General features: G+C 38.8%; 1 protein-coding gene across 1 annotated transcript; it reads right to left on the bottom strand.

Annotated features, from left to right (window-relative positions):
- Positions 1-6,191: 6,191 nt before the first annotated feature.
- igsf10 (immunoglobulin superfamily, member 10) lies at positions 6,192-21,994 on the bottom strand. Its single transcript, XM_055195737.2, has 7 exons — positions 21,703-21,994; positions 20,737-20,997; positions 20,522-20,651; positions 18,919-19,309; positions 14,903-18,799; positions 13,914-14,814; positions 6,192-8,313 (listed from the first exon to the last, which is right to left on the bottom strand). Exons 2-7 carry the CDS (start codon positions 20,934-20,936, stop codon positions 6,417-6,419), a joined length of 7,416 nt encoding a protein of 2,471 aa, XP_055051712.2. The 5' UTR covers positions 20,937-20,997; positions 21,703-21,994; the 3' UTR covers positions 6,192-6,416.
- Between the last annotated feature and the right edge of the window lie 1,936 nt (positions 21,995-23,930).

Below are 23,930 nucleotides of genomic sequence, written 5' to 3'. Positions count from 1 at the left end.
GCTTTGCATTGTGCGCCCTCGAAAAAAAGTCACAGGCCACCACACTGTATGACTTGTTTACCATTGCTAACATCTTTTTATTTAACCTTTATCTTCTCTCCTCTAAAAGTAGTATGCTGTTCACAAGTGCTGTTCACAAGACAAAATAATAAAAGTGTGTTAGTCCTTTAGATAGTATGCTAAATGAAAACTCTTCAAACAAGCTGGACTCAACTACAACATTGCTATTGTTATATCAACGTTTATTCATGTTCTGGGGAACCCTAGAACCTCCTGGACCCCAGTTTGAAAAGCCATGCAATATGCCATGGCAGGTATATTCTTACGGTGTGTGTGTGTGTGTGTGTGTGTGTGTGTGTGTGTGTGTGTGTGTGTGTGTGTGTGTGTGTGTGTGTGTGTGTGTGTGTGTGCGTGTGTGTGTGTGCGTGTGTTTTGCACAGGACATTCAAATATAAACACTTTCACTCACCGCACAAACACAAAGACACCCTGTAATCTTAAAGCAACACTAAAGAACTCTGGCTCTTTGCTCCCCCTACAGGTTAGAAGCGTAATTGTTCATTACCACTGTCGTAAATACTGCAGCACAGCTGGCTCTGATTGGATTGTAGGTCTGGCGTAAAGCAAGTTTTTGTAGTTTTCACTCGAACTACAGGACCACTACCCGACGGTTGGAAACTTCTTTAGTGCGGTTTTGGCCGATAGAGGGCTGAAAAGCGAATGTGAAAGTGCCATTCACCCTGTTTTGAGTGGATGAACCACTGAAACTTTTTTGGAAATGTTATTTTAAGGTAAAAAAACCTCTTTGGTGTTGCTTTAAAGGCGTCTCAAAGGGAGATTAAGGGAGAGAGAGGTCAGATGTCCGGCACAGAACACTCAACACACTGCAGGAGTGTTTAACATCGACCTGATAGACAGAGAAATAACATGAGCTTCACAGGAACACACACACCTACTGTGAGCACAAACCATTTAACTAGTCAATGTAAATCAATGGGATTTTTATGCCCATTCTTTTTGTGTTCTCCCAGACAACATCAAGCGGTATGATTTACATTTGTGTGTATTTCACATTTACAGGCTGATTTATGTGTCAGATTACCCTGTAATAGTGGTTATACACATCAGCACCACCAAGAGGAAAACTATTTTTTTATTTTACATACTGTAGTAGAATAATGTTTTAATCTCTACAAACATTATCACACTTAAACCAAACTTCATCTTATTTTATTTAGCATTATAGGCAGTGACCTCAATCAAATGTTGGTTGTCCAATCAATATACTGTTTTAATATTTTATGATTCATCCAAACTAACCTGGGCCGAGTTTCCTGATAACGATTGAACTTAGCTCTTAAGAGCGCTTTCTACGAGCTACTTTACGAACATTCGTTGTTCATTTACGTGCGTTTCCCAAAGATGCACATTAAACTATCGCTCGCAGCTGGGTTTTAAGTGCTACTTACGAGTTGCTATCCGTTTGTCAAGGTCTGAAATGTCACCAATAGAATGACTCGAATTTGTAGCAGAAGCTTGTTTAGGCTAATGATTTGTTTAAAATTATTTAAATGTTTTAATAATTTGTGCATAATGAAATATTATTTTCCGTATGTAGTTAGGAGTCCCCCACTGCGAAATGCCTTCTGCATTTTATGTAATAGTTTAGATTATTATTATTATTATTTGTTTTTATTATCTATGTTTATTTATTATGTAAGCAATAAGGTACGAGAGGCTGTGCTGTATCGTGAATAAGTAACGGCTGAAGGGCGTTGTTAGGCACGACGCGGTTACCACACAATATTAAAGTAAAAAAAATATTAGTGCAACTTTCATGAAGTTAAATCAATAAAAGCATTCCTTCCGCTAGAAAAAATAGTCCCTGACTGCGAACAACAACATGAAAGCTCAAATAAAAACAACAAACTGTTCTCAGACTTTGTCTCATTATATGTTTATGTGTTGCTAGGGGTGTTGCTAAGGGCGCAGTGATATTAAATAGAACCGTTGGGTGAAGCGGTCATAGCAGTGTTTTATCGTGAATAAAGCACACCTATTGACCAATCAGAATCAAGGATTGGAACTAACCGTTTTATAATAGGGATTATTGCATTGTACCGTACATATTTATTTGGTTTCCTTAATCAGATGCCATTTCACTTCAAAACAATTATATTTACTGTAGATTAATTATAGAAGCAATTTGTAGGAACCATTTATCAATTTGCTAGTACCAACTTTTACCAAAATTTACCAAATATGTTTTCCTTCTTTATTAATTTATGTTTAGTAATTTAAATTTCTCATTTTAATTTTAAATATGTTATATTAAAGTAATTTAAACAAATAAACAAAGAAGAACCCAATAAATAAATATACATTTAAAGCATTACATTATCGTCATTGCAGAAGTGTAATTTGCTGGTTGTCCTGCAGGTGACCTTGTAACACTGTTGTCTTACGATGGACTTATGAATTAACGATTACTCCAGACCACTTGTAGATCTAAAGTGCTACTTAAGCTACGAAGCTTTTGGGAAACGGCCTGTGATTCTAAGATGATCCGTACGATCGTTTTTACGATCTACTTAGCCTTATGATGCTTTTGGGAAACCCGGCCCAGGTGTGCCAAACTAATAGTTTACAGGTCCCATTGGGTTCCTCTTCTTGAACATAAACTCAAAGCACCACTGCCAGCTGGATTTGATTTCTGCTCTTCACTGCGGTCGGCTCTAATATTTGAAAATGCATTATGGTGTAAGTAACGTTTCACTGAATGCTTTACTTCATATGCCTGGATGAATGTTGAATAATGTTTTCATAAGAAATACTGTAATCTCAGCTACATTTAAGTAAATGTGACACAAAAGACATGTACACAATATAAAATATTTATAATAATGAGCAGGGCCAGATTAACGCTTTGTTATACCCTGGGCAACAATATTCAAGGGCCCCATCATCACGACCCCAGAATCACCATAATATGGTCATATACAGAATATATTACTGTATTATACAGTACATATACTCAATACCTTAAATTCTAACAGTCATCAGGTGTATTTTGATTTACAAATATTTAAATGCTCATACAAATGCACTACTATGTCCCCTATCAAAGACATTCACTCACATATGATGCTATGAAAACAAAACACATCAGCATCTGTATAATCTCCGGCTGTAAAAGTAAGCTGGCGGTGTAGAAAAGTCCTGGCTAACTTAGCTGAGTTGTCCTCATCGTTGACGGAAGCTCACTTAACAGAACTTTTTAATTAATACACATTTAAGATGACCATGGATTAACTCTAATTTGCATAGTCATTGATATAAAAAGCTTATTTTTGCATATACAAGCATTGTCTAAAAATGAAAATAGGCTTTTACTTAATTATTATTACAAGACCATCATATAGCCTAATATTAGACACCCAAACCAAAGTGAAGAAAGTGATCTTTAATTTGAAGTCTGAACTGAACATCAACGCAGACATGATTTTCCTCACATAGAAGTTTAAGATCATATAGGCTACATCTTGAACGTAGATATATAAATGAACACAGGGAGAGGAAGTTTAACACTGTGGCAAACATGCTGGAAGGCAGCTAAAAATCATCAGGACATATACACGGGCTTATTTTATTTTATTGGAGCCTTACCTCCAGATAAAGTAATCCAAACTGGATTGATGATGTAAATGTTGTTTACTCACACATGTGCGTTGTTAACTCTCCGGATTTTATGTTGTGCACTGCTTCACTCGTTCACTTTTCCACATGGTTGGTTTGTTTACAGTGTCGCGTGAACAGCTACACTGCAGGTTCGAATCCATTTGGCGCTAAGCAGACCTCTTGATGATGTCAATGTACCGCGAGAGCGATTCAAAGCCGATTTCTTCATGTGATAACTGGAATCGCTCTCGCGCTACTTTGCTGTCACTCGCCTGTGGGTTCTCTGCTCCCCAGTCACTTTTGCGCCGCTATAGTAATTTGAATTCATACGCCGATCGGATCGCGCAGATACCTGCGTATCACGTAGACTACACCATTGTTTATACTTTACATTTTCTGCGTTTCTGATGCCCTTTTCCTTTTTTAATTTCCGCTTCGCGCTCCGACTTAGCTTCTCCGTGTCTTGTTTTTTCTGTTGTACCAAAGCCTTGCGTCACGTAATGCTTGGCGAACCTTTGAACCACCTCATGCGGACTGACCAATGAGGAGAGGGTCTTAACCTGAGGCCCTCTCTTCATTGGTCAGTCCGCACTTGACTCAACCGCTCTCAACTCACGTTCAAAGTAATAAGCACAGCGTCTCTCTTTGCAGCGCAAAAGCCCGTGTTGACAGTTTGTTTAATATAAAGCGGCGAGCGGGAGATTACCAGATACAGTATTTTGCTCGTGCCCTTGCTGCCCTGGGCCCTTTGGAGGTCTTGGGCCCCTGGGCAATTGCCCAGTTGCCCATATGGTTAATCCGGCCCTGATAATGAGTTTATATGAATTAATTTACAATCAGTTTGGTCCACTAATGGTTAGATGGAGCTTCATAGTGAGACCCCTGTTATATGAGATGTTATCATCGCATTTAATCAGCATGGCTGATTATGGAAATCATTCTTTATTATCCCGTGTGGATTTTAAAGTTTAGGATCTGCTCCCCATAAAAATATATCAAAGCATTTTCCTGTCCTGCCCAGGGTGCCTCTCAGGGTGATAAGTCACACTGTTCTTTACATTACAGAATATTTATCAAGCTTTTCATATTCAGTATTAATCACAAAGAGTCAAAATCATGTTCAGGTCAGGATGTTTTAATTTAACGTTGTAACACATTTTAAAAACACAATAACGTCATCTAGACAGGCAAGTTCAGTTTTTATAATATGCAGTTTTTATAAACACAACAAGCAATGCTGTAAGCTTCTTTTCTCCTTTTAATATTTCATATTTTTATTGTTATGTGGCAGATTTATTAAACATGGCACTGTTGTGATTATATGAACAGAGCTGAATTCAGCTTCATAATCTGACACCTTCATGTAGAGCATCTAAGAGACAGATTTCGTGGATGGACAGAATAAAGATGAATCTGTCCCATGTGTCTGAAGAACAGAGGTGTGGATTCTGAAATGCCATCGTGAAATTCCAGAAAGTCCTCAGAGGCTGTGGCATGAGATGTTGATCCAAGCAAAGGTCGAAACATTGGAAGGCATGGAATGTTGTGAAAGTAAAACCACAGGAGCTTTGCTTTAGTTTGCAGCGACGTTCAGACCTCAACACTGTTTCAGTTTTTACCAGCTGTGTTTGTGTGTGTACCTACTTTACTATATTCTGGAACAAACTCAAGCATTTTAGCAACATTAAACATATTTACCATTTGATTTGCTCTTCTAATCCCAGAAGCTCAATAATGTTTTTACATGTTTATACTTTGTCACATACTGTATGGAAAAACTTAATACTGTTTACTTATGAACAACACTAAGCACACTGTAAATGCCTCAAAACACTAGCCATGTTTTCATCACCATGATTTTATGCGCATTTTAAAAGCATTGATTCAAAAACGAGTGATAAAACACCAAATTTCAATTCAAATCCTTTAATTCACAAAAAAAGTTTTTACGCTTGCTCAAGGTTGTTTATAACTTATGCAAAAAAGAGTTGTAATGTGAATAATGGGAGATGAAAATGCATTTGCCGATATAATTCTGACATAACGAACATTAAACCCATGGGACTGACCGTTTAGCTGTTTCAGCTGACGTTGTCTTTACCATATATGGGGTTTGATGTCGTCACAATGCTCTTGCTGCTAGTGCCTGCATCAAAAATTCTGCATTCCTTCTTCTGTGTAGCATTCAGTTTGGCAATTACAAGCTACACTGCTAGTAAATTTATAACTTCCCCTATTGTGACTACATGCATTCCTGTCTCCATTTTCCAAGCGTGCCTTGTTTTGTTTACTGTTGGTTACTAGATTACTAATGCCACCGTCATTCGCTCGAACAACTTGGAAACGCACCTAATTTGCACAGATTGTTTTTCTGTGTTTGCGAATTTTGAAATGATTCACTTCATGTTTGGATGGAAACCCAGCTTCTGATTCAATATGAACAATGATTCTCTATTATGCAGTTTTTGCAATATTATAATTTGTACAGTTTTATAATTCAGCATGGATATAAACTTGTCAGGAGGACCAATAAAACACTGAAGATTTAATTTCTTAATGGTTTTTAGTTTTCCCATCAAACTGCATTACTATCCAGGCAATACTGCCTGATAGATCAAAGTACCGCAAACCAAGGGCGTCTAGAAGAGCAGTAGTTATCATGGCTAACAAAAGATTTGCATACAACAGCAGGGTTAATTCCCTAGGGTGCCTATTGTCATCACCCTAAGAACTATCCCTTATATGACCATCATGTATGTTATTTTAGCATCTCTGCCTAGATAATTAATGGCTGTGCACTTGTAATTTCCAGAATCTGCTCTTGTGGGATTTTGAATGATAAGTGTCCCATGTGGATGGTGTAGTTGACCATTTTCCAATGTGGAGAGAACAGTCTTATCTGGCAACTCCCAGGTTATGTCTGGTTTTGGTATCCCATTAGCAACACATGGAAGATGAACAGGAACTCCAGCCACTACTTTCACAGTTATCGGAGGTCCATTAATGATTCGTGGTGGAAATCCCATGACTATAACAGGCACATTCAGAACCGCCTCGCCAACTTCATTCTTCGCACGACAGACGTAGTTCCCATGATCGTAAACGGTTGTCTCTCGAATAACAAGTGTGCCATTTTCGAATAAACTGTAGTGTCTATTCACCTGGGGACGGGTGAGAACGTGACCTGCTGGCATTGTCCAGGAAATTCTGACTTTGCTTCCATCTGTCAGACAATGGAGGTAGAGGGGTTCCCCAGAAACAGAGCGGATCACCCCTCTCGGACGTGTTAGAATGTAAGGCTTAAGAAACACCTCAAAAACAATAAGCTTTTCAATGTAACCTGCCTGGTTTTTGGCTGCACAACGATATTTACCAGCATCTTCTTTGGTGGAGTTATGAATGACAAAGGTGCCATCTTTACCCAGGTGATATCTCGAGCCGCCATCAGGTCCTCCGCTGAAGCGAGTTTTATTGGGTAGTATCCAGATGATTTCTGGTGTGGGTTGCCCATCGGCAGAACAGTTCAGCACAGCAGTTCTTCCCACACGAGTCACCAGTCGCTCATTAAAAGGATTTTTAAAAATGGGTCTCATGAGCATGTTAGTTACCTCCAGCTGAACCAACATGACCGCCTCCCCTCCGTCATTTTGTGCCATACAGATAAATTCTGCTTTATCTGATGGACGAACGTTACGAATCTCTAGCGTACCATTGCTATGAACGTTAATTCGGCTTCCGTAATAGGGAGCTGTTAGAAATATATTGTCCGGCATGATCCATGTGATCTTTGGGGGTGGAAATCCTTCAGCTTTGCAGTCTATTAGTTTTCTTGAGTACTTGACGGCTATATCTTTCATTACAGTTCTGTTCTGTTTGAAGCCATTGATGATGGGTGGATTTCCATCTATGTCCAGCTTATATACTTTATTTTCCTCACCCGCTGCGTTACGAGCCATGCAAACATACTCTCCGGCATCAGCCAATTTAACATCACGTATATCAAGAGACCCATTGGTGTGCACTAAGTAACGCTCATTAGATGCAGCAATTATATCTTTTGATGGCAGCATCCAAAAAACCATTGGCCTGGGCTCCCCTATAGCCTTACAGTCAAAGCGGACATTTGTACCTGGCTTCACCTTGGCATATGTAAAGTTTGGTGTTTGAATGCGAGGGACTGCAGTTACTACAGATATTTGGATGTGCATCTTGTCCTTGCCAAGTTTGTTTTCAGCATAGCAGGTATAATCACCCTCCTCACCAATTTCAACTTTATTGAGGTACAGTGTTCCATTATTAAACACGGTGTACCGCTTAGACCGAACTTCTCCAGGACCATCTGATTGCATAGCACTATTCAGTAAGGTACCATCAGGAAGACCCCAAGATATTTCTGGGATGGGGACACCAGCAGCCACACAGTCCACCTTCAGGTCATTGCCGTAAAGTACTTGTTTCTTACTGAAGACGTTTGGTTCGATCCGAGCTGGCTTCATAGATACAGAAACTCTCATTATCTGTACATCATCCCCGACTTTGCTGCGTGCAACACAGAGGTAATCTCCAGCATCCTTCTCATTGACTGATTCGATGATGAGAGTACCGTTCTCAAAGACCTTCATGCGGCTTCCCATTCTGAAATAAAAAAGGGGTAGTTTTTAACTTTTGCAGTAAATGCATGCTCATAGAGTGAACACATGATGCCTGTAGGATATAAATTATATTATACAAAGAATAAATGTCTGTCCTCATTTTTTTAACTGCTCTTCACAGACAAATGGCAAATCACTGACACTAAAATAAAATCTGGGCTCTCATCCCCTTTGCAATGTATGTCATAATGTTCAGAAACAACTCAAAACCCACACTTTTTTTCATTTGGGATTAATTTAATGACTGAAGGACAGGAGAACATTCTGAGAGATTCTGTTGATGAACAACACACCACTACATGCTGTGGATTATTTTTGTAAAACTTTTTGAAGTGGTGTACGTATGGCTTTTAAAGAAAAAGAAAGATTTGCCTACTTTCAGTTGGGCTGTTATGCACATTTTTGTGGCTGCTTTGAACCTTAAATCACATTTTATTGCCATCAATTAAAACCATGTATAATATAAGACTTCTCAGCATGCACTGTATTAGATGTATTTTGTTATTGGTTCCTTGTAACTCCCTATACTTAAGGCTGTCATTAAAAACATGCTTTTTGTTTTAATTACGATGTCAGTTCATGGGGTTCAAATCTGGGTAATCAGTTCTGAATATTTTTTTTATTATGGACATTATAGCTTGTAGAAGTATGTGCTAAATGTTGTGTCATTGCAGCTTGAAAAATTAAGAGCTCAAAAAAACAAAAACTATAAGGCCCTCGGGAAGACAATACAACAGAATTTTGTATGGCTAACAAAAGCTGCTAAAATAAATCCACACAACACAACAACCCCATCAAAGAAAGGAAATATTAATAAAACACTGCATTTCTTTTCATCCTCAACAGAAGAACAATGCACAATGAAGGAGCTGGACTGATTGTGAGAGTTTGCCAATTTTTTTTATTACTTTATATTATTTATTTCAACTTTGACTACATTACTGGCTCAACAACCTGAAAATCCTATAGCGCGTCTAAAGTGTTTCTAAACCGTACCACGGTAATTACGAAAGTGAAGTGACAAGCTGGTCAAGTATGCAACACATACTCAAAATGTGACCTCTGCATTTAACCCATCTTAGTGAGTAATGAACACACACACTGCAATTCGTGAATACACACACCCAGAGCAGTGGGCGCTATCCCAGCACCCGGGGAGCAATTAGAGTTAGGTGCTCAACAGTTGCAACCCGCCGGCCGTGAGCCTCAAACCAGCAACTCTCGGGGTAAAAGCCAGATGCTCTACCCCTGGTTATGAAGGTATACTGCAGTATTTTTTACAGTTTAACAATGTGTTATACTTAATACTACTGAATATAACAGTACTGTCATGATCCTGTCAGCACTGTATGTATTTTCCCTTGTTTCATGTGACAGGATCATGGCAGCCTTTATTACTGTTGTCTTGTTTTGTGTGGAGAGTTACGTGGCCTGTGTTTGTGTTTTGTGTGCCTCGTGCTCTCCTGTCTTAAGTCTTGACCCTGCCCCCTCGTTCCCTTGTTAATTATTTATTATTAGTCAACGCCCTTCACCTGTGCGTCCTCGTTCCCTAGTTTAGTTCTCCCCTATTTAATGCCCTTGTGTCTGCTGTCTCGTGCTGGATCATTCTTCATCTATGATGATGTTGTGTGTTCTTGTTTGTCTCATCCTGCCCTGTTTAGTGTCATGTTATTCATTTGGATTATTGTCTTTGTTTTACCCCCTCGAGGATGTTTTTGTTATATAATAAAAGTCTTTTGGTTGAGAGCTGTCTGCACTTGGGTTCTGTCTTCCCACACATGACAGAATGATCCAGCCATTCTAGAACCCAGCAGACAGCTCTGTTTTTTGTTTTGTTTACCAAGTTTAGTTTCGCGTCCGTCAAGTGTGTTCCTGTCATCTGGTGTCGTCTTGTTTGGTTTCCGTGTCCCGGTATGGTGAGCCATGGCTGCGTTCCCGGGCGGCGAGACGTGAGGCCCGTGTTCCTGGTCGGTGAGCCGCGGGTCCCTGGAGGGAGGACTGCAAGAAGGCGTTCCGTTTCAGGGAGTCGCGAGATCTTGGGCGGTGAGAACGCGGGCACGCGTCCCGGGACTGTTAGCCATGGGTTCCTGCTCCGGAATGGCTGTTTTGGTGCCGGTTCTGGTTGGGGAACTAAGGAGGAGTTCCTGCTTCCCAGACGGCGTGCCGCGAGTGCCGGCTTTTTGGAGGGAGAGTTCCGGGTGCCTGTTCCCGGCCGGCGAGCTCCGTGTCAGTGTTCCCGGTCTGCGAGCCCCGCAGGTGCGTGCCTGTTTGGCGAGCTCTGCGGGCGTGTTTCTGGTTGGCGAGCCCCGCGTGGGCGTGGCTGGCCGGTGAGCCTAGAGCGGCGTGGGATCCCAAGCCCACCTCCTTGCGGTGACAGGTGTCCCGCTTCTTGTCTTGGGGGTCCGGATCCCTGGCACTGTTTTGCCCCATGGACTTTGTCTTTATGTCATGTCATGCCTTGTGTTATGTACTGTTTCCTGGGGACGCCAGGAGGCGTCCCTTAAGAGGGGCGTACTGTCATGATCCTGTCAGCACTGTATGTATTTTCCCTTGTTTCATGTGAAAGGATCATGGCAGCCTTTATTACTGTAGTCTTGTTTTGTGTGGAGAGTTACGTGGCCTGTGTTTGTGTTTTGTGTGCCTCGTGCTCTACAGTCTTAAGTCTTGACCCTGCCCCCTCGTTCCCTTGTTAATTATTTATTAGTCAACGCCCTTCACCTGTGTGTCCTCGTTCCCTAGTTTAGTTCTCCCCTATTTTATGCCCTTGTGTCTGCTGTCTCGTGCTGGATCATTGTTCATCTATGATGATGTTGTGTGCTCTTGTTTTGTCTCATCCTGCCCTGTTTAGTGTCATGCTATTCATTTGGATTATTGTCTTTGTTTTACCCCCTCGAGGGTGTTTTTGTTATATAATAAAAGTATTTTTGGTTGAGAGCTGTCTGCACTTGGGTTCTGTTTTCCCACACATGACAAGTACATTATAATTGACTACTGTTTACAATAGTAAATACTAATGTATAGTATTACAGATAGTAAACAATAAAAGACAGTGTGATTGGTACAATGGTCTCGCTCCCATAACAACAGAATACAATGATAAACTGTAATAATAAACTAGACAAACTTCACTTAATGTTGGGACATACCTTAATCCTAACCTATAGGGTTAATTTTAGCGCATCGTCTGCAATTTCAGTTCATTCCTATGGTCTGATGACCCACTTAATTTGAACTGCCAAGGTTAAGTATTGGCACATTGACTACCTTTAATTATATGGTTTGATGAACTGCTTAACTGTAACTAAGTTGCATTGTCGAGTTTGTAATGATGGGACCGCACAACGGCGACACTGAAAACCAATCAGTTAAAGTCAATACATAATGAGTTAAAGTAAAATGATCTTACATTTATCTAAATTCCATCATTGATGAAGATACTATCTATCAGATAAAATGACATAAATTTAAATTAAAAAGTCATCAGTAAGCGCCAGACAGACAGAACGCGCTGAAACCTTTGCCACGCTGCTTGGACTCCGCCATTGTGACAATGCGTGGTTCTCATACAGAGCGTAGCCTCAGGTCACATGTCTGCCAAAGGCTTGTGTACCAAGTTACCAACATAGACACTCATTTGTCTGGGGCCCACAAATACAATATGTATTCTCACATAAATTAACAAAATACAATTGGTAATGATACTTTTAATAAATGCTAACATAACTACCATGTAAATAGATTGAATAAATCTTTTAATTTCAAATTTTAACATTTCAGAGAGTCTTCTTCTCTTGATAATTTGGGGTGGGCAGGTGCCAGTGTACCCTCTATTCAATCAATCAATCAAAATGTATTTATAAAGCACAATAAAAATACTAGTAGTTGACCACTGTGCTGTACAAACCTTGCTAAAAGACATAAAATGAAACAGTTTTGACCACAAATACAAGGAGGAGATAGATAATAGATGACAGATCCTTGTACTTTAAGGACAATTATAAGCCCTGATAAAAGGTAAGTTTTTAACTTTATAATTGATTTAAATTTGGATTCCGAAGGAACTAATTGGAGGGAGACTTGGAGACTATTCCACAGTTTTGGCCCAACAACTGAAAAGACACGGTCACCCTTCTATTGACAAACCGTCACTTGTTTCTAGGGCTGAAACGATTCATCGAGTTACTCGATTAACTCGATTCAAAAAATTCCTCGAGGCAAAAATTCTGCCTCGAAGCCTCGTTAAATTCCTATGACGCGCACTGGCCGAGATCTGATTCACACGGACCGTTGTTCAATGTTCAGGAAGCACATCATAGCACGTGATACATTTTGAATTTAGTTGGCACAATGACGGAGAGTAAAGATGTCCATAAACGGCAGAGAGAGAATGTCTAAAGTTTGGGATCATTACATTCTTATCATTACATTACTTTCAGCATCTGAATCGAAAACATCCACTGCTGTTTCACCAAGCGTCGATGAAACAAGGTAATGTAGCTTTCGCTGATTTTAATCCCATACTGTATTTGTAGCGATGTCTTTATGCGGTTTGACTAGATATGATGTTTAGCCTTGATGTTTTTAAGTAGTAAACGTATTCACGTTCAATTGCAAGAGAGTATAGCTTAAAAAAGAACCCCTTCACACACACGCATGCACCCTCGGCTCTCACGCGTGAGTCAGACCGATCGCACAATGCATCACATATGCTTAAACTTTTATGTAGCCATGCAACAATAATTTCATCATGCATTCACTGTGTACAGCGGGACATGATGTTGTGATTTTTCGAACGGATTCTTAACCTAAAATGCACCGCAATCCAAGTGATGCAAACCAAATGCAGCGTTCTATTGAAAAGGAATGTATTTATTTCTGCCGTACCAAAATGCAATGAAGCAACTGAACGTCTGACTGGGGTGTCAATCTTCCTCACGCACAGAACGCGTGCACACACACACACACAAACACAGGTGCACGTGCGCGCACAGACACAGGTTGTTACCATAGCAAATAGGCTCACCCCAGAAATGATATATTATTTGTTAATAGCCTAATGGTAAATGCTGCAGGTGTAGAAATGTACATAAACCAGATATTTACTTTGATGTCAGGGCTAGATTACAGCATGAAACCTGTTGTGCATATTAATAAATTAAAGTGCTTAATTGTTGGCACTGGCACTTATAAACACTAAATGGGTGAAATAAATAGGCTTATTTTTTGGAGCCAAATGTCTGGGTTTTTTTAGAAATAAAAGCCAAATGCTTGAACATTTTACAGCCACGTCATTTTTGTTATGCATTATTTGTTTTGGTTGTTTAAAAACACACACAAAATTTTTATCCGATTAATCGATCGATTCAGTGCTAGATTAATCGATTACAAAAAGAATCGATAGCTGCAGCCCTACTTGTTTCCACCCAATTTGACAAATTTGGTACACACAAAACACTTCCTGTCATTGGTTGAGCCAGACATGTAATGTTGAAAATGTGAAAACGACAAACCCAACTTTGAAATAAACTTAAACTAATCAAGAAACAATCCCATTTATTTGCATAATAACGGTTATCAATCTACCTGTGCGACTGGTCCACAAGAGCTTTGGAAGGGAGCCTCCAAATGATATGAGGTTTTGGATCCCCAACTGCAGAGCAGTTTAGCTGAAGACGACCACCATATACCATGTCAATATTTCCTTGTGATGTGTCAATGATCTGAGGGGCAGTTTCTATCCTCTTCACAGAAAGCATGACCACACGTTGCTCTGATCCTGTGCTGCTTGTTGCAATGCACTCATATCTTCCACTCTCAGTTATTGCTACGTTTCTCAGGTAAAGTGTACCATTTGAAAATACCGATATCTTGGTGTGTGATGAAGTAAGATGCCATATGATTGTGCCATCATGAAGGACCCAGTGTGTAGTAGGTTGGGGGTCACCATGACTGGTACAGGGCAAAAAGAGATTCTGCCCAACATCAGCTCTTACCAGCTGGCGTTTCTCTTCCAGTATTACCGGGGGTGCTGCCACCACTTGTAGACGAACAGTGGCGGTGTCTGTTCCGCCTGGATTGCTTGCAAAACACTTGTAATGTCCACGATCAAAAACCGACACATCTTGGATAGTCAATGTCCCCCTTGAGGTTACTGCCACTCTGCCATGCACTGTGTTTGGGCTCTTAACTTCAGTGCGGTCAGGCAGAATCCATGACACAATTGGCACTGGTCTTCCCTCTGTCTTGCATTCCACTTCAGCAGTTTTCCCAGCAAGAACCTTGATATTCCTTATCTTTGGTTCCAGTATACGGGTTGGATAAGCCAGAACTGACAATGTAACTACAAGCTTATCAGAACCATACTCATTCTCAGCAAAACATATGTACTGTCCTTGATCTTTAATGTTTGTTCTTTGGATGGACAATGTTCCATTTTTCAACACCTCAAATTTACCCATTTTACCTTTGATGCTCAGCATATTACCTGGTAAGATAAAGGAGATAAGAAGCATATATTTATATATTTGTCTTAGTGTGGAGGGGAAATATATACATGGTATGTTTGAATGTACCTGTGGTAGAAGAAAATCTGCTCCAACTGATGGTGGGTTCAGGATTGCCAGTTACATTGCACGGAAGGAAGGAATCAGAGTTTGACAAAACAGTAAAACTGGCAGCTTTTCCACCAATTATCTTTGGCTTGTAATTGAAATCCGCACTAGATGACTCAGATCTAGTTGTATTGGAGAAGTCATACCTTGTAGATTTATCATACGCATTTAAACTGCCAATATCACTATTGCGTGGAGAAGGGGTGAGATTGTACAACTGTTCTGTTGTTTGAACAATCATTTTGTCTGAACTTACTCTTCTCTCACTAGATTTTCCCTGAGGTACACCAGATGAAGCATTCGGTCTCATACGCTCAAAATTGTCCTTGTGTGTTTGGTCATATACTGTTGGCTGAACACTCATCATATTGACATTCACCCGGATTCTCTTGGTGTTGCTCTGGGTTTGGAATTGTGGTGTGGTGTGTGCTCCAATGACTGTGGGTCTTCTGTAAGTGGAAGTTGGTTGAGTGGTCGAAGTGATGAATTCTGAATAGTTGGTAAAAGACAAAACTGTGTTTCTCCAACCCCCTGAGTCAGTATTAATAGTTGAATATTCTCTGATGGGTTCATACAGAGGTCCTACTACCACATCTCCGATTTGACTTTGTGATGCTGCAGTGGTGGATTTGGTGGTTGGGGATCGGTCGGGGACTTCAGTAATAACTGGGGTTCTGGGTGTTATTTTTTTAAGCTGCCCTCTCCCCTTAAAGTCTCGTCTTTCAAAACTAGGCTTTTGATTTCCCCACAATCTTGTGTGTGAACCTGGAAATCTAATGTCTTGCTTCAGTTCTGTTTTCATTGTTGGAGAGGCTGACAAAGCATTTGATGCTGTTGTTGTTGTTGTCAGCTCACGGAAAGCAGGAAACCTTGTAGTTGAAAGGGGTATGACTTTAAAAGATGTATCTGGTTCTGAATAGGAAAAAGAGCCTGATGCATCATCAGTTGATGTTTCTTGAATGTCATCTTTTGTCACCTGAGGAGAGGTAATTTTATGTGGAGGCTGCAAATCTTTAAAAGGCACTGCAGTTAATGCCCTCTCAGGGGTTGCTGTGGACCTTGTCATTTGCTCTTCAAAATTTGACAACGTAAATGGGTTTTGAAACTTGCTGAGGGATTCTCTAAGATCCCATTTCTGTGTAAACTGTCTTTGAAATGGAACATTCTCTTGTGTGATTTCAGGAGACTTTGTGGTTGTGATAGGGGTTGATAGAAACACAATGGCATCTTTGGTTAGTTCTCTCTCCTTTACAGAATTTGTATATGCAGTGGACTCTTTTAATATGGAGTGAACCATAGTCGCTGATTTCTGTGAATCAGTTACAGTCTTTACGGAGGTTGACCAATGTGTACCTGGTGTTGTTAGAACAAGTTTTTCTGTGGAAATGGGATAACCAGTTGTAGGATTGACCAAGCTTTGATTTGCTGGCATTTGTTCCGTAGTGAGACTGTCCTCTTTGTTTAAAGACAGATGTTTAAATTTATCAAGTATAGACTGAATGTCAGAAATTTTGCCGGGCCGAATGATCCTACGTCTGCCAGGAAAATTGCGTCTCTTTCCTGGCTGCTTTTTTTTAGGAGGGACGATTTGGATTTGGTGTTTTGAAATGATGGTGGATCCAGGAAGGAGATGAGGTGACTTGATTCTTTGAGTGGTGTAAAATGTGATCTCGTCCTGCTCTTTCTCCGTTGTGGTGACCGATGTAAATCTAGTTTGACTCTCAGGTTCCAAATGGGTTACATCTGGGTTCTGAACATTATATAATGGTGTTGCCCCTGTTGAAAACTCTTCTGAGTCTCCAGAGAACAGAAGCTCAATTCTATCTGTAACTTCTGTTACAGTATGTCTGAGAGTAACAGGCTGCCCTGAGTGTCTGTTTATTTTTCTCTCATATATGTTGGTGTGGTTTAATACATCACCATGGTTTAACAACTCATCAGAGTTACTTGTATTTAAGGTTCGTTCATCCTTCGTTTGAGCTTTATAAAAACTTGGAGTGTAACTGGTCATTATTGGTGTGGCATGCGTCTGAGAATGAGAATACGGGTATGATGTAATTGTAACCGAACTTGATTCCTCTTTTCTTTTACTAAATATTTTACTAGCATTATTTGCTTTTTCTTCCAAGAAACTGTTGTTTGGAATTGTAACACCGACGGTTTTAAAATTGCGTACATCCTCCAGTGTTTGGGTAGTCAATTCTTCCTCAGATATACCATCCCCTGAGCCTTCAGGAAGATCATGAAGTGTTTTGGAATTCTCTAAAGTTTCCTCAGTTCTTAATTTATTTCGAGAGTTCTTGACGAATGTGGCAAATTTTTCCATATCTACTTTCCGGGTTGCTTTATTAAAGACACGTCTCGCCACAACTTGTGCTCTTCCGTTGCCTCTTCTGCCTGCAGGGACCTTATGAAATCGAGACTGCAGCCAAGCGTATGGTCTGCCTGAGGTAATCCTCCTTGACTCTTCACTAACACTGTGAGGGATATATCTGCTTCCACGTTTCTGGCTATCATCCATCATTTGTACAACTTCACCAGATTTCTTTATCTTACCCTGCTTTTTGCCTTTTGACAAGTCATCCGAAAGCATTACTTGAGAAGCAAGCAAATCTGCTCCTAAATAATTGGCAGCTAAGCATCTGTAAAATCCTGTGTCTTGGGATGTCAGTCCATGTATTACCAAAGTACCGTTTCTGTATAGCTTTTTATTTCCAACAGATTTGTCTGAAACTGTCTGATCAGGAAGTATCCATTGAACTGATGGCTGTGGGCTGCCGGATGAAATGCAATCAAGAAGTAAGTTCTGACCAAGATTCTGGGAGATCTGGACTCCATTGACCTCTTCTTCTTTCATGTGTGGAGGCAATACAGTGACTCTGAAGGCAAGAACATCTACATCCAGGTAGTTAGAGGCAATGCAGTGATAGACACCTGTGTCTGACCTTTCAGCTGATTTTAAAGTAAGTCTTCCTTGGTTAGTTAGCACAATCCTTTGATCCTCACTGTGGTATGGTCCACGTATCTTATTGCCATCTGGGAAAATCCACTCTATGGTAGGCTTTGGATCCCCTAAGATTTGGCAGTTCAATTCAACCAGTCTACCAGCAACTACGGCGTGTTCTGTCTTGGTCTGATTGTCTCTTCTGATCATTGTCCAGCTATATTGAACTCTGCTATCCTTACTGCTGTCGACATCTATTTGTACATTGCAGAAATACTTGATAGTAAGAGTTGGGATGGTTGTTGTGCTGCGGTCCAGCTGTAGGTTAATCATACTTTGCATTAACCATGTAGGATTAACTTTGATTGTTGCCTTAATTTCTGTAAAAACCTCTTCTGGTGCAGTGGGTGCCATTTGCTTGTATGTGTAAACTGTGTCTGAAAGTTTTAATCCTCGTTCGAGTTTCATAGGTAATTCACTATAGAGAGCTAAGATGTTCCAAATCTGGCTTAAATGATCATTATCAATGTTGCAGACCAGTGATGTTAAAACAGTTGCATTCAGAGCACTTACATCTCTACCATTTACTCCATAAGTTACAGTCAAGTTGTCCATCCTCACAGGTCTTTGTACAACACATGCTATACTGGCCACATTATTGAACTGATCAGTGATGTTCATTTCCAGCATACCAATGGGAGCAACAAAATCTGTAGGAGAGACTGGAATATAATCACCTTCATCCAAGGTGACATTTCTCTGTTTCAGCTGAGGATGAATCCATGGTCTAATGCATGTATAGTCATCATTGGGCAAACGCACAATACTGTTGCCTTTAGAAGAAACTGGGTACTCGCAGACAGGACACAGTTGCTCTTTACCAATCTTCCGGTCTCTTTTGCATTTCAGAACATCTGTAAATGTAAAGTTTCTGTTTTAGCATCTGTTTACTTTGCCAACTATATGATTGGGTAAATATGTGTATTGTCTTTCATGATTTTATTTTAAAAGAACAACAAGAGCAGAATCTCACCAGGGTTTTTCTCTGTCCACTCTCCAATCCAAGCCATTTTACAATCACATGACCAGGGGTTTCCACTAAGGAAGAGATTCTCTAGCTTGTAACAGGCAGCAAACACGGTTGCGGGCAATGAGGTTAAAGCATTGTCTGACAGGTAAATGGTCCTGAGAGATGATATTTTAAAAATCTGGCTGTAGCGCAATGATATAAAAGTGTCTGGATGAAGCTGTTGTAGCATATTTCCTTCAAGATTAACCAACTGTAGCATTTTTAATCCATAAAAACTCTGTGGATGGATGAATGTAATATGATTATGGTCCATATGGAGACGTACGAGATTGTGAAGGCCTTGAAATGTATCCTTGTCAAGCTTCTCGACTTGGTTATAACTCATTTTCAGAACCTAGACGTGTAAAAATAATTCAAGAAGTTAGAGATAAAAACAAAGTGACTGTTAATGCTGAAATTGACATTTTAGACCTGCAGGCCTTTTAATGCCTATAACAGAGACCACAAATATACACAAGAAATCCAATCACAATTTCTATACAGTAAATGAATCGAAGCATCTATTCTAGTGAACAATTGTGACCCATCATGGAAACCAGTGACACAAGTCGGCAGCACAACTTTCGAGATATCGAGAAAGAACTTTTTTTTCAAAATTGGTGATTTTCGTTTTTTTGCAGAATCTGTTAGTTGAAATCACAAAGATGCCTCTACAACGGAACGTAAAGTGAAATCTCATATACAGTGTTACAATGTAAATAGTCCTCAGATTGTATATTATATTCTATTACCAGACGTTCATGCGAAATCTGATGTAAACAATAAACTATATATCTATATTTCACGGATTATGACCATTGGATGATTCACACATCTGAAACAGACTGGATTCGAATTGTGATCAACACAAAGGTAAAAAGTCCTGTTTATTTTTTGCATGTTGTCATCCGGACTTCTGTCACAAAATACTACATATGATGCTAGAACATCTGTATCTCAAAACGGCTTTACAGGGGCTATGGCTTAGCTGAATGAGATGTAAATGAGCCCTACTGTCACTCCCAGCAGGAGAAAGGTGTAACTTTTAGAGTCTATTTTCTCCACGTTGAGTTCCTACATTCATATGGCCACAACTTCTCCACATATTATCAGATTTCCATGTGTTACACATCGTTGGAAAGCTTAGAGACTTTAGAGCTTTCAGAAACTGTGAATAACTAAAAATTCCCCAGATCCGACTTGTGTTCCTACTTTCCGTGATTGGTCACAATCTACAACATTAAATCTAGCACACAGTTATTACAAATTTAAGGTTCCTATTGTCCATATGTAGTGCATTTTTACATGATTGCCATCATCTTAGGATATGCAGCCATTCTCTACCTGTATAGCAAACTTGAGTAGCTCTCCAAAAAATATACACTTTCAGGCTTTTCTCCCATTTATAGTTTATTAATGAAAGATCTGTCCACTAAGTGCCAAAAGACATCAACATTAAAGTATTAAGGAAGTTTCTAAGACTCTAAGACAAATACAAGATGGTTTTGTGTATATGTTCATTTATTTCTTTAAGTGTTTCAGTTGAATGGATATGGTGTTGAGATACCTGCAGAGACGTGAGCTGAAGGAATGAGCTATCTTCAATAGTCTTGATGGCATTACTATGCAGCATTAATAACTCAAGATGGTTTAGTCCTGAGAGGTCATTTACTGTAAGAGCTGTTAAACTGTTGTACCTAAAACACAGAACATAAGACAGTGAATTTGTCTGATTAAACTGATCAAAATGACAAGGTTAAAGGTTAAGATGACCAGATTTACCCCAGGTTCATTCTTTCAACAGTCCGCTGAATGTCTCTGGGTATTTCACTCAGGTATCTGAATGTACAGTGCACCTCTGTTGGAGCATAACAGGCGCATGATTTAGGGCAGGCGCTGCTTTTGTGTGTTACACTGATCAAAACACACAGAAGTGACACAAGTCTCCACAACAGCTTTGACTTGGGTTTTGGATCACACATTTTGCTGAAGCAGGACCGAATCTTTTGTGAAAAGCTCAACTTGCCATTGATCTTTATCTGTCTGTAGAAAAATAATAATATCAAACAGTTTGTTATTGGTGTCATCATCATATACTTTTATTAACATCATTATTATTGTTTAAATATGATCAAGATCATTTTCATATCATATATGCATCTCCTTTGACAATGCACAATGCAAAAATGGCATATATTATAGATGTTGCATAAAAGTAACAAAATAAAACCATGTTAACATTTTAAATATGGTTTTTATATTTACCTACTGTTTAGTAAAGCTGTAGTTTGTTACATAATAAACATTTAGCTTTTTTATTCAAGTTTTATTTTTATTTTATTTTTCATTTTTTATCCAATAAATTTACATGAAAAGCCTATGAAATTATTTAATAAAAAATTTCCCATCGTGAAAAGTTTCAAACTTTACCCCATTGTGATATATTGCCCGTTATTGGGGCAAAAAAGTCCTGTGTGTTGCATAATTTTCCATCGAAAATAATAGCATTTATGCCTAATAACGTTTTAAAGACGTACAGAAAATTATTTTGACAAATAAACCCACAGTGAGAAAGTATAACAGTAAGCCAAAGTCTAATATAAAACACCCGCGTCTATATACAGCAAACACATATCCAGCATTCAGTCTCCACGTTTGACAATAAATAATAAACGATAAAGAAAATATAGCCAACGGGTAAATCTATGACCCTAGAGATTAAAAGGATATTTTTCATCTCACACTTACCCAAAAGCTGAATAAAATAATTTAGTATTTCAGTGTGGAGCATTACCCAGAAGACTCGTCTCTCCTTCAGTTTGTCCCTTTGCACGTTGATTTTATCCCTTTACACAATTATAATTTTATCTAGAAGCGAGTTTTGGATGATGATTTTCACATGATGTTAACGGAGAGTCTGCGCTCTCACCGCGCTCCCGCTGTGCGCGCACTCCAGTGCGTGTTCATGGCAGTGCGAATGATGCTATGACTGGCATATCATCATCATCATTATATAAACGACTATTTAATCTTATTCTCCGTCATTCTGGACTTAACTTAAGAAATCATTTTGACTATTTATTTGGTCAGCAGAATTTAGAAAAGTGACATAATGCTGACAAACATAAATATTCATATAAAAAGTCAAAGTCGTGCTTTTGTGAATCTGACAACAATGGCTAAATGTCTGACCAGCTTTCTTCCACAGTTCTTACAGTTATGATGTTTTACATGCAGTAAGATTAAATAAAGAAGTTTGAAATAAAAAAGTTGCATGTTATTGAATTTTTGTCATTGTCACATATTCACCACTAGATGTCACTAGACTCTAATCTCTGTACACAGTAATTGTTTTCAGCTGTTTTCACTTACTTTGCTTTATTTGTAGCATCAGTTGCCATGTTGCGGTGCCTTTTTCCAGTGTTTATACATGATTGTTTCTTTGTATGAAAACAATATGCTTTTTCGATTTTGTGTTGCTTTTATGTTAGCTCAGTACTAACATGGCTTCGTAGATCAGATAATAACCTCGTGAGATTAAATCATCAATGCTATTCTCAGTATTTTATGGCTGTTCTGAACATCAAGACAATATTAGTGATACAACCAAGAAAAATAAAAAAATATCTGTATCATCATAACCATTTCTGTCATATGTAATATCTGTCCAGAGGCTGAGGATTTTTTTTGCAGTGTAAATATGTTCAAATTGTTATGTTTCAACAACACTTTTGTTTTTTAACATGTCACATTATTTGCTGCTCAAGTCTTTATTTAATATTTTAGTGTTACAGCTTTTTTACCAGTATGAAACTAAACATTACCAAAAACTCATACGAAAATTAACCATAGTTTTACTACAATAAAAAAAAACTAATGTAGTAAAACCATGGGTACCACAAAATAACCAGTTTTTAAAATGTCTAAAACCATAGTTAAACCATGGTTACTGTAGTAACATGGTGGTTTTGCTAAGAGTAATCAATACACAAAAAAATGGTTTCTACACTTTTAACAAAAAAAAAAAAACGTGGTTAATTTTTGTAAGGAAAGTGCAATGAGCAAAAGGAACTTTGAATTAATTAAAAACTTTAAGAGAGCTTTAAATTAAAGTTTTCAAATTAATTGTGTTGAAATGTTTATAATGTGTTAGCTGTGTCTGTAATGTCTGTGCACCCCAGGCCTGTTGTGCTGTTTTTAATAACAAACACAATATAAAGAATGAGGATTAACAACAGCTATTTGGCAATCTTTGACAGTAACCATTTCTGTAGCGTCCTGCAAGCATAATGAATTCTTGTGTAGCACCCCTAGAGTTTTTACTTCATGCGAAATTATATTCATGCAGTACCTCTCTGTTTTGACAATTTTTACATATTTTGCAACTGGGACAGTATATTTTAACCCCAATAAGTCCCTTGGGGTCAATCTTACCCCCAAGCCACTTTTCTTTAGTTAATCACAGTAGAATAAGATTGTTTGACTTTTCCAGATTATCTGTCAAGATTCATATAAAAAACTGGGCTTGATTCGGACGTTCTAAAGAGGTGTAAAGAAAATTCACCAAAAGAGGTCCTTTGGGGGTAAAAATGACCCCAACTGAAATAAATGGGAAATGCAAAAAAAATCCCTTTTATTTGTCAAAAAAAGCAATGCATCCAGAATAAATCTGAAAATTTTAACACAGAAATGTATCCCTGGTACTAGAGCACAAATGCAATATAGAAAAGACATGCTCAATTACACACAAACAAACAGACACACACACACACAAACACACACACACACACACACACACACACACACACACACACACACACACTTACATTCAGTCAAATTTCTGTGGCATTTTGTAAAAACAGACATTTCAAAATGCATCAAAAACTAAACTACAAAAAATGCTACTATTTGAAATAATATTTATTTTATAATGTCCTTTCTAATGTTTATATAAACATAAATTCACAAAATGTTTC

The sequence above is a fragment of the Misgurnus anguillicaudatus genome, chromosome 24, assembly GCF_027580225.2.
Source record: "Misgurnus anguillicaudatus chromosome 24, ASM2758022v2, whole genome shotgun sequence".
NCBI lineage: Eukaryota > Metazoa > Chordata > Actinopteri > Cypriniformes > Cobitidae > Misgurnus > Misgurnus anguillicaudatus.
This window is presented reverse-complemented; position numbering and strand designations above follow the sequence as displayed.